This window comes from Diaporthe amygdali (assembly GCF_026229845.1).
Source record: "Diaporthe amygdali strain CAA958 chromosome Unknown NODE_1_length_4327563_cov_65_473760, whole genome shotgun sequence".
Classification (NCBI taxonomy): domain Eukaryota; kingdom Fungi; phylum Ascomycota; class Sordariomycetes; order Diaporthales; family Diaporthaceae; genus Diaporthe; species Diaporthe amygdali.
In genome coordinates this window covers 1,895,034-1,911,578 of record NW_026517021.1, presented here as the reverse complement: position 1 = coordinate 1,911,578, position 16,545 = coordinate 1,895,034, and the positions used below count along the sequence as shown (strand labels likewise).

Here is a 16,545-nt window from a genome sequence, read left to right as displayed (position 1 = left end):
TCCGAGCTTTATTCACCGTGTCATGAGCGGCAGTCTTTGTTGTTGCTTGGCGTTATAGCACGTTGTGGCGTCCTCCACGGTGAATATCATTTGACGGCCCAGTTCGAGGGCTCGGCTGTCCCTACATATGCAAATCGCAACCACACAATTACTGCTGCCAGAAATTAGGATTCATGAAACGAATCAATGGACCTAGTGAGTTGACTCTCGGACTTGACGGTAGCCACAAAGGCTGAATATGGGAATTGCCTTGTCTCGGGGTCTAAAATATATCCAGAGTCCCAGTGGATGCACTTGTGCGCTTCACCAGTCTGATACTCAATCCAGGCATGCCATTGATTGTGTATCCCCCCTGAAAAGTAGACCTTGATAGGTAGACTGCCCTTAGCAGCATTCTTTCCTTTTGTCTCCGTCCTCTTCACTTTCAATACCCTGATGTGAAGCAATAACCGCCACGTCGCTGTCGCCAACTCCCACAATATCGCGCACAGCCGTGTCACCGTACGGGTACTTGCGTAATGTGTGCTTGTCCAGCCAATCGACTGCAACAAGCCCACCCAGCATGACGAAGACCACAATTATCATGGCAATATTTCCCTTTTTCCCTATAGAAGAGCATGGTCAGCGGTTGCTCATTTCTCAAAATCCGCGATGCGTTCACACGAAAAGGGACAAGTAACCGTAACGACTTACAATATGGTGCGTCCGAGGCAGGGTATAGAGCAATACCCCAGAATGTATACAAACAGGTGGAGCACGCGTTCATAGCGTACAAGATAACAGACCGCACAGCATCATCCCCGCCGCGCTGAGTGATGATGCTTGCCCAGCCATAAGACACCGGATTGACCATGTAGCTCGTGCCGGAGAGGTAATACGCGAAGAAGGTGCCGGCGAACGGCAACGTCGGGACCATGAGCATCACGGCCGAAACCAGCTGTAGCAAGCAGGCCAGGGCCCCCATGGGCACCCTCTTCCCTGTGGCGTCGACGTGCACTGCGGCCAAAAAGTTCGACACGATGCCCACGGCCTGCACCCCGAGAGGATATGTGTTGATCTGGGCCTGGGTGAAGACGTCCGAGTGGAACTTCATCCACAGCAGGAACAGGCTCTGCACGACGTAGGCCTCGAGCGCGCCCGTGATGACAGCCCACAAGCACAGAATGTAAAGCGCTGGGCTGGTGAAGACGCGCTTGGCCAACGACAACGGGTCGATGTTGTGCCCGTCCTTGCTCTTGAGCGGTAGCCGCTGCAGCGCCAACTCGCGCTCCTCGGCGCTGAGCCACCGGGCCTGCGTCGTCTCGGGCGTGTCCGGGAAGAAGAAGAAGCCCACGACGGCGATCGGGATGGTGATTATGCCGTTGATAAGGAATAGCCACTGCCACCCTTTGAGTCCGCTGTGGTCATCCATTCCTGTGTATATCGCTGTCATCATGATTCCCGCGAACATGGTCCCCGCTTGCCCCGAAGCAGTGAAGATGGCTGTGCGCTTTGCGATCTCGCGCGGCTTATACCACGAACCGATGATATAGATTGTGCCGCAGTACGTGCTTGCCTCGGCGAAGCCCTGGAAGAACCGGACCACGCAGAGCTGCTCGTAGGTCTTGCAGGCGGCGCAGGACATGGTCAAGGCTGACCAGACCACGACCATCGAGGGGAGCCATATCCGCGGAGGGAACTTCTGGATGATGATCCCATGAGGGATCTGACCAATGACTGAGCCGGCTGTGAACATGGAGAGCACGATATTGTAGTCAGCTCCATGCAGGTCCAGGTCTTCCCGGAGGCCAGCGACGTAGGCATTGGCGAACGCGGACCGGTCGAGATAGTTGAAGAAGGAGCTCAGGCAGCAGTACGTCAAGATGACCCAGTCTATGCTCAAAGGTTAGTATCTGATATGGATTTTCACAGTCCATGAGGGCATATCTTACCCAGTTTCTGGACCAATCTTCGTTCCTCCTTGCTCTTCGCTTCATCCCCCAGGAACAGCGTCTTCACCTGAGCAACCCCACCAGCCTTCTGCGCAGAGGCAGCGCTGCTACTCTTCTCCATAATTCGGACTAATCCACCCAGTCCACGACCAGATTTACACCACAAATAAAAGTTTCTTAGCAGTCTGGGCAGGAACAGAAGCAGCGCGACGATCCTGCGCAGCAGTCCAGTCAGGTATAAGTAGGCCCGGGACATTCTCTAGAGGGGGGCATGGCAGAGACATCTGCCTCTGCATGTGCCTAGTCAGATATTAGTCCTGCCCAGCTGCCAATAAGAAAAACTCGCGCAATTACGGGCGTTGTGAATGGCCGCGCAGGCGAGTTGTGGGTATCTACTCCATCGCTGCTAGACCATCAAGGTGCTCGCCTCCAAGAATAAAAATCGCAGCGCGCTTGGCAAATCTTGGGACCGGCGGGGGTCTGCTGCAGACTTAGTCATCCTCCCATATCTTGACAAGAGGTGTCGCTTTCACCATTTGATACCTCATTCTACTCCTATTAATAAGTGCATAATGTTTCGAGTGATGATTGTCTACTGGTGGAAGGCTAAGTTATTGGCAGAGAAATAGATCGCTATCAGGTTGTAGCAGGATAGTCCTCAACACAGAAGAACATTCCACAAGAGAATTGCGACTGGAGGTACTCAGATATTGACTGATTAACGCAACATCAATCCTGAATATTCGACACGACTCAATTAGACTTTTGGTCACGATAAATGCGCTCTTTGGTGGCCCCTTAATTTTGCCTTAATTCGCCCCAGTTCTCTGGATACGGTAGTCAAGCTTACTGCTGTGTGGCTGGCTCAGCAGTACTTGCCTACAACCTGATATCTTCTGCCTGTTTTAAATCTGCCTTAATTTGGACCATTACCGAGCAAGAATACACGAGATATTACATCGTTCTAACCAGTTTCATATGTACACAGTCCAAGTTGTGGCACGACAGTGCAGGACGCTTTCCACGTCCAGCGCTGGTCACAGGTGACTCGATTGACTCCGCAGTAACGCGCAGCCATGGCCGTCATTTTCGCCAAATCAATCCTGGCTACACGCCGGCTCAAGCATAAATTTTAATGTGTTGAAAATTCACTCAATGAGTCAGTCTTCGTGTTGTCCTCCTATGTCGGCTTCAGGGTGTGGGCTCTGCGACATGTCAAAAGCCAGAACGTCTCTGCTCAATATCGGTCAATTTGATCTCGCGCCAATTTCACACTTGGGCCTCTCTAATTTATTAGTCAGTCACTCTAATATGTAATGAATGGCCGCACCTTGGAATCCTCAGTGTCAAACACTTATTGTGAAGATCTCAATATGCCGGCATTTGCGACTTCAACATTTGCAGACTCGGGTAGGCGTGGCATTTTGCAACCCGAAATTTCGTTCATGAGTTTGGAGAGATCAAGGAAGACACAAGTTTATTATTACTGCGCCTTGATCAAGGCAAGTTTCTATGTTAAACACATGCGGCTAAGTAAACTCCGTTCCATCGTTGCACAGCCTCTGTGCAACAACGCCACACCGCATGTCTCCTGTGGAATAGCAAGGAATTGTTGGCGGGGAAGCTAATTGATTTGCTCTTTGATCTCAAACATGGAGCCCTCACAAAGCTTCCGAGCTTTGATTTCTTTCAGAATAGCCGATTTCACGGGTAAAGCGCAGCTAGATCCGGACCCGTGTGGTCGGAAACTAGTTAGCTCCAACAATTGAACTGTATGCAAAGACAAGGCAGTCACAAGACTGAAATTGATGTTTAACCTTCCTATACTGCCGTCACATTAAAAAAAAACAAATTGATAGAAAAGGTGTTGGATTAAAGCTCGCGCGGTGAACTCGACTTTTTCAACACATGCAATCATCTGCGACTAAAGTCGGATATGCGACCAGAATTAAGTGTGCCTGAGGAAGCAGTCAGATAACACACATCATGGACTATTCTTTCGGAAACAACATGCAAGAATCGCACAAGAAGCTGCCTCGTCGCACGAATTTTCAACCTACAGTTGAGCCTGTCGGCTCCGATCGAATCCCCTATCTGCCTATCGAGATCCTATACAATATCGCCAAGAAGCTTCCCCGGCCCAAATGGATCTACAACCTAGCGAGGGTAGACAAGTCGACTTGGGAATACCTTCAGCCTTCTTTATATGAGTGTGAGGTGACGTACGAAGCAAGGCTGAAGGAGTTGGCGAGTTCTATGGCCAAGATACAAAAGAAATACCGATCTTCCACGGCCAAGAGTAGCAGAGACGGGAACGACAGCGAGGACAACGACAATAGTGACGACAAAGATAACTCTGATGATGACGACCCTGACTGGTCCAGCGACTCGGATTCGGATGGCCATGATGAATTCGAGGACAACGGTAATTCTTCGGATGAAGGCTCTGAGGGCGAAGAAGACCAGCCTCCTGTGTCGAACATTCAATGCCGCCACGCTACTCTAGAGAAGTTCTGTGGATTTTGTGGTGATAGGCTTGCCTTGAGGGATGTCAACTTCCAGACAGTCAGGGGCCTCTCTCGCAAGCCAAGACAAACTGCGTTGCACTTCGCGTGCTCCAAAGGCTCTGCGGGTCTTACGGTAGCGCTCAAGGCTATCCACGCCGCTTCTACACACATGCCATCTTACATTGATGGGAAAGGTCTAAAGTTCAGAACCTTCTACAACTTCCCCGGCGAACTCGACCCGCCTCTGCTGAGAGCCTCGAGACATGGGAATGTCGAATTGGTGAAGGCTTTGATCAATGCAGGGTGTGAAGTGAACATTCGAATCTCGAAATTAATACCAGTCCCGTACTCCAGACACGGTGCTGTGAGCAATGATTCTCTGATATCTAGAATACATACGCGCTGTGACTCCAATTGTCACATTGTGTTGGGACCTTATTCTTGCGTGAATGCCGCACACATTGCCATCAAATATGGAAAGCACGATATCCTCGAGCTACTCCTCAATGCAGGACTGGACCCCAAGGCGTTCTCAATCACTTCATCACCCCTAATGCATTCCGCTGTCGGGCATGGCAATTTCTCCGCGGCAGAATTGCTTTTGAAGCGTGACTCGAATTCCATCAGCGACGAAGACGATTACAAGAGGACACCATTGCATATGCTTCATTGGTTGGAAAGACCTCATTCCCGCTCATCGGGGGATCGTACCATGAAAGCCATCAGCATGACCAGCATTGCCAAGGTGGAAGATATGGCCAGGTATCTCGTCGCCAAAGGGGCGCATGTAGATGCTCGAGACATTTTCAGAATTACGCCACTACAATTAGCCAGCCACGGCAGGGACGAAATAGGTTTTCATGCTGCGGTTTGTTTTATTCCAAGACGAGAGTCTAGAAATCTTCTAAACACTCGGTCAATCTTCCACTTACAATGACCATTGCTAATTCGTCCCTTGCAGAGAATTCTCATCCGGCTCGGCGCCGACTGGAAGGTTTGCGGCTTCGGCCAGAGAGAACCAATACTCCACGAAATGATTTTGTTTGCGATCTGTGGGCAAGACTGGAGATACGAGCTTGCTGCCCTCTTGACCCTTCGGGTGGATGCTACAAGAGCTGTCCAAGCAATTGTGGACATGTCACCTGAAGCCAACGATGAATTCCTTCAGGCCTTTAAATTCTTGCTCAAACGCGGAGAGGAGGGTATGTATAATTACCAGTACGACCCGGAAAGAACCGGCACCCACCCGACTATATTCGTTTATATTGGAAAGCTCCTACTATCCACTACAAGTCAACCCGAGTATGCGCTCAAGAAGGAATGGGAGAGTCACTGCCGCTGGGCAGAAGGGTTCTTCGCGGGTGGTTTGAGGGTTGAGCTGGAGAAGCTTGAGAATCTGTTGCCTCTGGATCAGAGCCGTCTGGATGCGTACTCGGATATTAGACTTGACGAAATCGTGAAGCGATGGCGCGACCTGGAAGGCAACATTCGTGAGGAGGGCGGGCTCGCACTGAACCTACCTACGGAAGGGTCAGATGTGTTATCGGACTATGAGTCGGATTCAAACGGCAGGCATCGGAAAGAAATCGGTGTTTCCGAGCATCCGGGACCCAGCCATGGTGATGTTGAGAGTAGTGATGAAGGTTGGGATGATTAAAGCATGAAGAATGGGTCGATCATGGTAGAGGGAGAACATTGATGCAATGTGGAACGACCTCGCTTGAGTCTGAGGGAGCTGTAATTGCTTCATATTCACAAGGTCCGTACCTGAACACGCTGTCTGACAGTTTGCAGGCAGAAGCGTGCATAGAAAGAAATGTAAACTAATCTATGGTGAACGCTCAACAGAAAATTTCCAGCAAACCGATGACAAGAACCCAATTACAAGAAACAGTCTTCGGTGGCATCAGCGCAGCATCGCCACGCTATCGCCTTTGCGCACCTCTCTAATACACCTTCAGGCTCGCCGAGACTTCTCCATAAGCCTCTGTAATTGCTCTCCTCCTATCCTCCTTACGCACGCCAAACCTCATCGCAAACGGCGATGGCTCCAAGATGACATGGCTGTTGGTAGCCTGGGAGTCGATGGGCACCTTCTCACCGGTGCGCGGGCACGTCTGCTGCTCCATGTTGAACGCCCACAACACAGAGGCCCCCGTGACGAAGAGCTCGATGTCCACGATGTCCATGCCCAAGCACTTGCGGCGGCCCCAGCCGAAGCTGTGCGTCCCGAACTTGCTGTCACGGAAGTTGGGGTACTTGGTCAGGGGCTCCTGGTATGTCGGGAAAGATGGGTCGAGCCAGCGGTCGGGCCGGTAGGACTCTGGGTCTGGGTACCTTTCGGGGACGCGGTTGATGGACCTGGCGCGAGTTCATGTGTGAGCTTGCTGGCTTGCAATGTGAAATATGCCGTTGAATGAGATGTACTAACCATTCACAAGCGAGAACAATTGTGTCTTTCTTGATTGTGACGCCACGGTACTCATCGTCACGCTCTGCCTGATGTGGCACACCTAGATCACAAAATGAGAATGTCAGTTTTCCAGCAACGACTTAAGGTGGAAACAGCCCAAGAAGTAGCGACCAAATGACTTACCCAGCGGGACACCAGATCGCCATCGGATTGTCTCCTTAAGAACAGCCCTAACGGTCGGTAGATCCGCAAAATCCTCAAAAGTAGGCATCCGGTCACCACAGACGCGGTCAATTTCCTCCTGAGCCTTCTTCTGCCACTCGGGATGCAGCGCCATAGCCATGAGGAAGAACTTGAGCGGGCCTGCAATAGTGACCACACCGACCAGGTTGAAGAAGCCAATGGTACACGCCGCAAAGATCTCCTGCTCATCAGTCTGATCCAGGCTGCCCTTTTGCTCCCGCTCGACCTGCTCGATATAGCGGTATGCCCATGTGTCCTTGGGCAGCTGGCCGTTTTTGTACTTGTCCTTGGCGATCTTGTAGTTGTTCAACCACCAGGCTTTCTGAGTCGCCATCCTCTGCCTTTCGAATTGCTTCCACTTGTTGAACCGCTCGGGAATGTTCCATAGCGGCGTCATGGTGTTGACAATTGGGCCCGAAACCGACATGCAGTGCAGCGTGCAGTCGGCGCTCTCGCCATTCATCTTGCCCTGCGAGGCTTCGTCCCACGCCAGTCGCGACATGATGCGCCCACAATGCTCGCGTGAGTGGTCCATGAACCGTACCGGGTCGGACATGAGCATCATCAGGTACCGCCGAGTCTCAGTCTCGACGTGTCCGTAGAATTGGTGCTTGTAGGCTTCCGCCATAGCAGCGTGGACCCATTTTCGCTGTTTCTGCCAATGGTCTGCCGCAAGTTTCAAAAGATGGTCAGCTTCCTCTTGGTTCCTAGCTGGATATGACCCCTACATGGGCGGTTTTATCTTGACATGACTTACCATGACGGTCCATCAGTGCGAGGTACTCGATGCCCTCCTTGTGGCCAAACAAGGCTCTGATCTGCGGCCGTCCCGAATAGATGTGACCCCTCTTGATGAGGAGTTCCTCCGCGATTTGCTCGTCCGAGATAATGACGAAAGTTGCACCTGGAACACTTGTTTGGTAGATAGGCCCATAAATGTCTCCCCACTCTTTGAACTTCTTCCACATAGAAAATCTTGGCAGGTCATGGACCCTGCCCACGAGAGGAAACTGTTTTGGGCCGGGGAATTTGGCCTGGGATATCTTCTTTTTCCTCCATTGTAGGACCTGCTGCACTGCGGATAGGAGGAGGCTTGGTATAGCCAAATACAATATGATAACTGGAAGATCGAAAGCCATGCTTGACGACTGACTGCCAGTGAATGGAAGAGAAACTTGAATACCTGAGGGGTAAGAAGCAGCGCTGAGAGGAGCAGAAAAGATCAAGTACATATGAAGGGAATAACTGCCTCGTGCAGCCACCCTACTTATGCGACCTGTTGTCGGTCCCGAGATTTAGGTGTTATTAGGAGCACCCAGATCTTTCTCTGGTCGGCGCGTGGCGGTAGATTGAGACAAGAAGTCTACCAACAGCGTGGCTCAGTACCATTGGGGCCAAACTGACCCCCCTGGATGGACGCTGCCTGGCCCAGCTGCAGCTTACGGCGCGGGCAAGATTTGGGGGAACATGGTCAACACGACTTGCATGGATGGTAGATGCGGCCACTCATTTCTCACCACTTGCACCGATGGATGGGTGGGGAGGGATACCACCGAAGCCGACCCACCGGTCCCTGGAGGAATGCAGTGAGGGATTCTGGGGTGGATACTAGGGCGCTTGACCCCGGGACATGGCGACCTTGTCACTGGGCCATTCGATATATCCGAGACTACACGACAATAGACCACCGAACTTGATGCTGTAGCCTTAGGGCTGGGTGGTCAAGTTGTCCGTCCGATCTGTCATATGAGCTTATTGCAGAACTGTCTGATGTTGGGACGGGTCCGTTCAATGAGAGGATGATATTCGTCTTCATGAGAATCGGAATCGCACGATTGATCCAGCGTCAGCGGTGGTGCCGTACCGGAGATCTGGGTCAGGAAGGTAGTGGGGATGTCCGTGTCAGCAGAAGGCATATATCGTTGATGCTCAGCTGCACAGATTACTTTGCCCTGGAACACCTGTAAGTACTAGGTAGAAGGTACCAAGGATCGACACCTCCTCGGGCAGTTCGCACATAAATAAGCTTCGACGGCGCCGTCGTCCCGAAGGATGACTTGACTTTGAGTCTAAATGGGGCAGCGATAACGCGACAAAGTCACGGATTAAACCGACCTGGGCGAGCAATCGGATTGACAGAGATTGATACCGCAAACCACGCGCCAGCGACGAGGCATGCAACTTCAACGCCAGCCCGCCTGAGGGCGGCCGCTACGTCAGCAGGGGGCAATTGTTATCAAGCCGGGCATTTCGACGCCCTTCAGGTGGCACGGGCAGTATTTCCGTAAACCCTGCCCGACAAGCGGAACTATAGTCATAAACGTGCTTGCGGTAGTCGCTCGGTGTAGAACAAGCTTCTTGATCCACTGGTATAGAGCCTCAGCCGTACCGCCGGCGCTACAACGGGAGCAGTATCCGGTCCGGCCTCGTGTTTGGCCTCCTAGGAGAGTTTTGTGCGGAAAGGAAAACCCAGCCGTGTCTCGGTCGATATGTAGAGCCAGGGTTGACATATCCCGAAACGTGCATTAGTGTGCCTCTGTGGCGCCAACTGCAGGGGACACAGCTCATTGACAGCTTACCCTCAGTTGTTGGATGTAGCAAAGATTGAAAGTGAAGACTAGAATTTTGTTGATGGGGACCGCCGTGCTATCTTGAACCATGGGTTTGAAAATGCGTGGAATCGTACGATCTGAGGTGGTCGAGCCTCGCAGGTCGTAGACTGCGAGTCTGGACTGCGTGAGCGTCAAGTCAGCTCCGCGGTCCGCTCGTTTCGACATGCATCGACCGCAGGTCGTGGGGATGAGTAAAGGCGACTGTCCGTGGGAAAGTATGAGATACATCGCTGCGGAAGGTCCCAGGTCCCAGGAGTGTAAGACGTCAGCTCGGGACCGAGATACTCTGGTCGCCGTGGCGTGCATGCAACCCTGCAGCCTTGGAGTGTTGCAGCCCCCAAAGCACACATGATGTGAACAGTATTATGCGTGCAGGTATGGAGTCAATGATCGGGCTGTGGGACTATAGATCCAGCACATGGCCGGCCGCGAAGCTGACATATGCCTTGGGCTCGGCAGACAGCATGAAAGGCGACACCGACGACGGCCGCCTGCTCGTCTTGGTACCACGCATACTATAAGTCAGTCGTCTCACACCAAGCTCGGCGCATTTTCTTGACATGCTTTACTAGCCTTGTCGAACAGACCACAGCCTCTCTCCCCAAGACGAGCCGGCCTAAGTATCGGATGATGTGCCCTCAAATCGGCATAGGCATCTTGGAATGAGTCCGGGCAGCCGGACTCAATGACGCGGTGAGCCCCGAGGCCACAAGCGAGCGTCTTGCTTGCAGACGGGTCCTCTGAGACAATGTCCAGTTGGAACCATTGGTGAAGCTCAGGCATTCTCAGCCGCCTGCGTAAAATAGCGAGAGGGCGTGCTATTGTGTGCGGTCTGTTGTGAAGCGAGCGTGAAATTGAACACATGAAGCCAGTCACGGGTGATGGCTGATGCAGAACTACAATCAGAGGCAGCCTGGCCGTTCATGATTGATTGTCAGAGATGTTCTTGCCCGTTTCGTGGATATCGAGCCTCCACTGTCTGAACAAAAATGGGTATCAAGCTGGCCAAGCAAGCCCGCATGGGTCTTTGAGCCGGCGACGTGCTTCTCAGGTTGAAGTTCTCGATGGGATAGGATGGGGGCTGATAGACGCCCAGGCATGTTATGTAAGCCCCCACCTGAGGTCGGGCGGCAGCAGAGCAGAGCTGTCTTGGGGGAGCTTGGCAGCCTGCTGTACTCTTTCGTCGAGATATGAGGTCATGCCTCTTCCCCTCGGTGCAACCATCGGCTGAACACGACGCTCACGATCGCGTTTGCTTGCACCGCACTGCATTGCACCGACCTGCGTTGGTCCTGCCTTGCCCACAATGTCCTCGTAGGTCTGCCTCTACCTCTGTGTCAAACACTTGTCCCATGCTGATGTCCCGCCATGGCGAACCACAGTGCAAACCAGCTGTCGATTCCCTTCCGCAAGTCCAACCACCTGTCGCTCTCGACCGCGATCCGGCAGTACATCTCCAAGAAATATGATCAGCACCCTGACATGTTCCGTCATGACCTGGAGGTCGTCGACGCCCTGCGCAGAGATGCCACGAACGTGCGAGAAGCCCACCCCAGCGGCATCAAGAAGCTGCAGGCCTACGCCGCCCAGCTCGTCTGGATCTCGGGCAAGTTCCCCATCGACATAGGCGCCGACTTCACTTGGTACCCTGCTTTGGGTTACAACACCGAGCGGCCCCTCGTGCAGAACAACCTCAAGTTCGAGCTCATGAGTATCCTCTTCAACCTCGCCGTCCTCTACTCCCAGCTGGCCCTCGCCTCCAACCGCTCCACCACCGACGGGCTAAAGACCGCTGCCAACTACTTTAGCCAGGCCGCCGGTGTCTTCAAGCATATGAAGGATATTGTGCTTCCCGATCTGCGCATGGCCACCCCACCTGAGGATCTGGATGAGAGCACCCTCGAGTCTCTCATCCAGCTGCAGCTCGCTCAGAGCCAAGAGTGTTTCTGGCAGAAGGCAGTAATAGATGGCTACAAGGACGCTTCCATTTCCAAAGTTGCTGCCCGCGTCAGCGACCTGTACAACCTGGCTGGGGAGGCCGCCATGAAGAGCGAGGCCATCAGCAGCTCATGGATACACCACGTGAGCGCTAAACACCACCACTTTGCCGCCGCCGCCCAGTACCGCGCTGCGTGTGACTGCCTGGAGAAGAGGAAGTATGGAGAAGAGGTGGCACGCTTAACCGATGCCGTGGTATGTGCGAACGAGGGACTGAAAGAAGGCAAGGGTGGCTATCTGAGCAAAGCCGTGATGGATGACCTGAACGGCTTGAAGAGGAGGGTAGAGGACGACTTGAAACGGGCAGAGAAGGACAATGACGTGATATATCTACGTAAGTCTAGCGGAAATGTCTCCAGGGCCCTTCCGCCCTTTCTTCCAGGTGGTACTGACCCTCCCAGAACATGTACCTGCCAAAACCGAGCTCAAGGTTCTCGAACGTGCCAACATGGCCGTGGCTCGAGTGCCACCCCAAGTTGCTAACCCAACGGAACACCTCGGCGACCACACAGACTTCGGAACTCCATTGTTCAGCAAACTCGTACCATACTCCGTTCACGTTGCTGTGTCGATTTACGAGGAGAGAAGAGATCGTCTGGTCAACCAGAACATAATACATGCGCTTGAGGCTTTGAACGAGAAACTTCACGAGATATTGTCATCGCTCAACCTGCCGGGATCATTGCAAGCTCTGGAAAAGCCTCTTGGTCTACCTGGAACTCTAGTACAGCACGCAGAGGAAATCAGACAAGCAGATGCCCTGAGCAGAGTACAGCGGAGTTTTGCCGACATCGATAAACTGAGATCGAGTGATCGCGCAATCTTTGACGAGGGAAGGTCTCTCCTTGCCACCGAGGAGGAAGAGGACCAACGACTGCGGATGAAATACGGGACGCAGCGGTGGATGAGACCATCCAGCAGAGAGGACCCTCAGGGTGCCAAGCTCTGGAAGCAAGCAACTGATATCGATGGCTACTTCGGTTCCAGCACATCCAGCGACGCAGTTGTCCGTGAAAAGTGGCTTGCAGTGGAGAGCACGCTCTCTATTCTTGCCGGTTCCGACCGCAGCCTAATGGACGCTATACCGCAGAGTCGCAAGACTGAAATACACGAAACGGTCAAGCCCGCCCTCGGTCGCCTTCGCGGTGCTTACAATGATATTCAGCGCCTTGAGTCCCGCAGACGTCGTCGCGCCGAGGCTCTCCGCGAGAAGGCCAAGGCAGATGACATCAAGCCGGACATGATGAAAGAGGCGGCAAGGCTTGAGCGCACATACCCAAACACACAGATTGTGCCGGCTCACTTTGAGGACTTCTTTGAGAAGAGGCTGGATAGTATGTACGAGGCGGATTTGGCGCAGATCGAGAAAGACGCCGCTGAGCAGGAGAAATTCTTGGCGGAAGTAACCCGCGCGAACCGGGACTTTGAGGCTCAGAAGAAGAGCGCAGGAGACCGAGGGTCCAGGGAAAGAGAGGCTGCTCTGCAGGCGTTGGACAATGCTTATTACAAATACAAGGAAATCGTCAGCAATGTGGAGGCTGGAAGGAAGTTTTACAATGATCTTAGCAAGATCGCTGGCTCATTCAGGGACAAATGCAGGGACTGGGTCAGCGAGAGGCGGAAGGACTCTCGAGGACTAGAAGAGTAAGTTGCAGGCATCCATTGTAACCTTTCAGCCGGACCATCCTACTGACACATGACAGGGAAATTGGCATGCCACCTCTATCCTCCCTCTCTCTAGGCCAGCACCAGCGAGCACCCCAGCCCAGCTACCAGGCCCCTCAGAGCCCTCCGCAACAGTACTACCAAAATGCGCCTGCCCCGATGGCGCCAATGTCACCACCGGCCGAGCCGCAAATCCAGTCCTGGGCGCGAGACGACAATACTCAGCCGCCCGAACAGCCGCAGCCGCGACAATCGATGCAGCCGCTGCAGGGGATGTGGAATCCTGAGATGGGCATCAAGTTCGCGCCGTCGCCGGGCGCGGGCGGAGGCGGTCAGGGAGGACAGGCGGGTAGTGGCGGACCTGTGGGCGGGAAGTGGGAGCCCAATGCCGGGATCAGGTTTGGTTGACGGAAACAATCACTTGTGTGAGCTCTCGGGCCAGGCAAATCTTGGATTTATCATGGTACAGCACAGCGAGCGTTGGCGTACAAGGCGTTGGAATTGTTACGCATGAAAAAATCAAAGAGAAATCATACACGCAACCATGGCATGGTATGTCTTGATCGAAAGGCGCGGTGAACGTCAAACCACGAATGGCATTTCTGCGCCCTGCTGTAGTCGGATGAGTAGTTCGGCTCGGAATTGGCTCGGAGCGTCACAATGACTCGAAGGCTCCCAAAGGACACCTGCCTCGCTATGTGCGAAAATGCCTTCACCTTTGGCTCGTAGCTGCGAGCGGATGACTCGAGCTGGTAGATCGATCAGATTAGATTGTCAGGTCATGGAAGATCCACAACAAAATTGCATCGTAGATAGCGCGTGCGCAGCTGCGCAGAGGAGACTAAGGGATAGGTTCCGGCTCGCGGGCCCGAAGGCATCCATCTCATCATTCGAGACACGTAACATCAATATAAAGGCATACGCCATCAATTCAAGACACGTTGAGATAAATATACAGGCATCCACGTTTACATAATTATAAATTTTGACGATCTCGACCAACGGGCAGACCAGCCAACCGCAAGGCCAAGGGTCACCTCACAGAATCTCAGTACCTATACACGCTCACTCCAAGTCTCAAAACCTCAGCTAAGTGACTAGTCACTCACGGCTCGGCCCACTTCAGTCCAGCCCGGTCCTGAATCCGACCATAGCCCATCAACGATGTCAAACCCGCCACTCGCCTTCCGCAAAGCCACGCCCGCCGACGTCCCGGCGCTGCTCGCGCTCGTCAAGTCCGCCTACCGCGGCGAGGACAGCCGCCAGGGGTGGACGACCGAGGCGGACTTCATCACGGACGAGCGCATCGACGAGGCGGGCGTGCTGGCCAAGATCAACGCGCCGGGCGGCGTGGTCCTCCTCGCCTCCGAGCCCTCCTCCCCTACCCTCCTCGCGTGCTGCGAGATCCTCCGGCACCCGGAGCCGAGCGACCTGTCGTACTTTGGCCTGTTCGCCGTCAACCCCAAGCTGCAGAACGGAGGGATCGGCAGACGGATGCTGGCCGAGGCTGAAAGACTTGCGCGGGAGGAGATGGGGGCAGCCCGGATGGAGATGACGGTTGTGTGGCTGCGGGAGGAGCTGATTGCCTGGTATGTGCGTCGGGGCTATGTGGTGCAGGAGGGTGAGAAGAGGCCTTTTCCTTATCAGCATCTTGTGAACGGCAAGGCATTGAGGGATGACTTGCATTTCTTGGTGTTGCAGAAAGCGTTGGCTTAGAGGGTGCGTGGGCTTGTGTCTGGTTGGATTCTGACTGGGCTTCCTGAGGGAGCAGCAAGGCGCACTGGAGAATTAGAGTTACAAAAAGAGGCTATGTACTTCGTGTCCATAACACGTCATACAAACATACGGGAGAAATCGATAGTTGAAACTGAGGTATTTTTTGCCTCCTGCATCATCCGTAATGCTCAATCGTTGCGGGAGTCTTCTCACATGCCCGAGTTAGAGTTTCTTGTGAAGAAGGCAAAGACCAAAACAACCAGTGTCGCCTCAAAATGATGCTTTATGCTAGCTTAGGTAGCTAAGAAGAAACCTGTTAATATGATACTGTCGCATCGATGACGATCGCCCAACCTGAGGAGCTCTCCCATAGTCCAAAGTCATTTTCTCCCCGGAAAGTGACTTCCTCCGCCTGCACGTGTACGTCAACACTTCCTAAGGAGACTGTTGCGAAAGTCTTGTTTTGTATCTTGGGAAAGGGCCGCTGAACTGCCTGTGGAGACTTCTTCGAACGGCCAAAGAACGATCGTATTGGTGATTTGCCTTTGCTGTCGGGAGTTTCAGCTATTTCTTGCTCCTCTTCCACTTGTTGCTGCGCTTCTTCCTGTTGAGACCGCTCAGGAGTCACGATTCCTCTGAGAGCCGAAGCTAGTCGCAGAGCACGCTCTTCGTCACGCCACCACAATATGTCTGTTCCTGCTGCATCGTCACGGACCTGAATTGACTCTCCGTTCTTCGACACCCATCTGAGCTGCATTGGCGCGGCGATTTCGTTTAATCTGAAAAAGGCCGTTTGCTCCCTCCTCTCGTCAATTCCGGCAAGTGTCCATCCTTCATCACGCCGGGCAGCGTCTTGCGGAACCAGCATCAACTCCATCGACAGTGGTTCATGGGAGTCTCGGGATCCCTTCGTGTGTGTCTCCGTCGAGAAATCGAGAAAAAAGTCTCTAACGAAGGGCATCATGTGCTGGATAAGAGTATCGTCCTCGCTGAGTCGTTGACTGACCTGCGATTGATGTCTCTCTCGGATCAAAGAAGGCAGGCGACTAACGAGTGCGTCTATCGGGTCTGGATTAGGCTTTTCGTTGTACATCGGCGGGCGAGATTGTGACCCGCCAGGTACTGTTGCTTCGCTATAGGAAGGCGGAGGGGCTGAAGACGAGTCGTCTGGGCCCCCAGAGCTGTCGCCATGTGCTTTTTGTGACATGTTTCAAGAACTCTGATTTTCGTATCTATTCCTGCGTTCCTCGGATTCTTGTCAGGGTGAAGCCCGGCTCTACCGTGCAAGAGAAAACCAACGACGCAAGTGCCTCGAAACAATAGGATGGGTCTCTCCGAGCAGTGGAGTTGCGTTGTTCCCACTCGATTGTTGGGAACAAGAACGTTCAGGCATCCGGTCTAAGCCAGTTCAAAATGCCCAAGCTGGTCTATTAGTGCTGGGCTGAGTGACTGACTGAGTG

General features: G+C 53.3%; 5 protein-coding genes across 5 annotated transcripts; 2 read left to right on the top strand and 3 right to left on the bottom strand.

The window, feature by feature from the left end:
- Positions 1–384: 384 nt before the first annotated feature.
- On the bottom strand, positions 385–2,052 carry J7T55_006165 (pantothenate transporter liz1; the record flags this gene model as incomplete). Its single annotated transcript, XM_053141304.1, has 3 exons — positions 385–605; positions 694–1,872; positions 1,932–2,052. 3 exons carry the CDS (start codon positions 2,050–2,052, stop codon positions 385–387), a joined length of 1,521 nt encoding a protein of 506 aa, XP_053000931.1.
- A 4,332-nt stretch (positions 2,053–6,384) lies between these two features.
- Positions 6,385–8,233, bottom strand: J7T55_006163 (uncharacterized protein; the record flags this gene model as incomplete). The annotated part of the gene is made up of 4 exons (XM_053141283.1): positions 6,385–6,799; positions 6,870–6,951; positions 7,035–7,760; positions 7,852–8,233. The coding sequence occupies 4 exons, from the start codon at positions 8,231–8,233 to the stop codon at positions 6,385–6,387; spliced, it is 1,605 nt and encodes a 534-aa protein (XP_053000930.1).
- Positions 8,234–11,012: 2,779 nt separating this feature from the next.
- On the top strand, positions 11,013–13,777 carry J7T55_006162 (uncharacterized protein; the record flags this gene model as incomplete). The annotated part of the gene is made up of 4 exons (XM_053141272.1): positions 11,013–11,020; positions 11,089–12,038; positions 12,106–13,348; positions 13,408–13,777. The coding sequence occupies 4 exons, from the start codon at positions 11,013–11,015 to the stop codon at positions 13,775–13,777; spliced, it is 2,571 nt and encodes an 856-aa protein (XP_053000929.1).
- Positions 13,778–14,533: 756 nt separating this feature from the next.
- Positions 14,534–15,085, top strand: J7T55_006161 (uncharacterized protein; the record flags this gene model as incomplete). The annotated part of the gene is made up of 1 exon (XM_053141259.1): positions 14,534–15,085. The coding sequence occupies one exon, from the start codon at positions 14,534–14,536 to the stop codon at positions 15,083–15,085; it is 552 nt and encodes a 183-aa protein (XP_053000928.1).
- A 316-nt stretch (positions 15,086–15,401) lies between these two features.
- Positions 15,402–16,178, bottom strand: J7T55_006160 (uncharacterized protein; the record flags this gene model as incomplete). Its single annotated transcript, XM_053141248.1, has 1 exon — positions 15,402–16,178. One exon carries the CDS (start codon positions 16,176–16,178, stop codon positions 15,402–15,404), a length of 777 nt encoding a protein of 258 aa, XP_053000927.1.
- Positions 16,179–16,545: the final 367 nt, after the last annotated feature.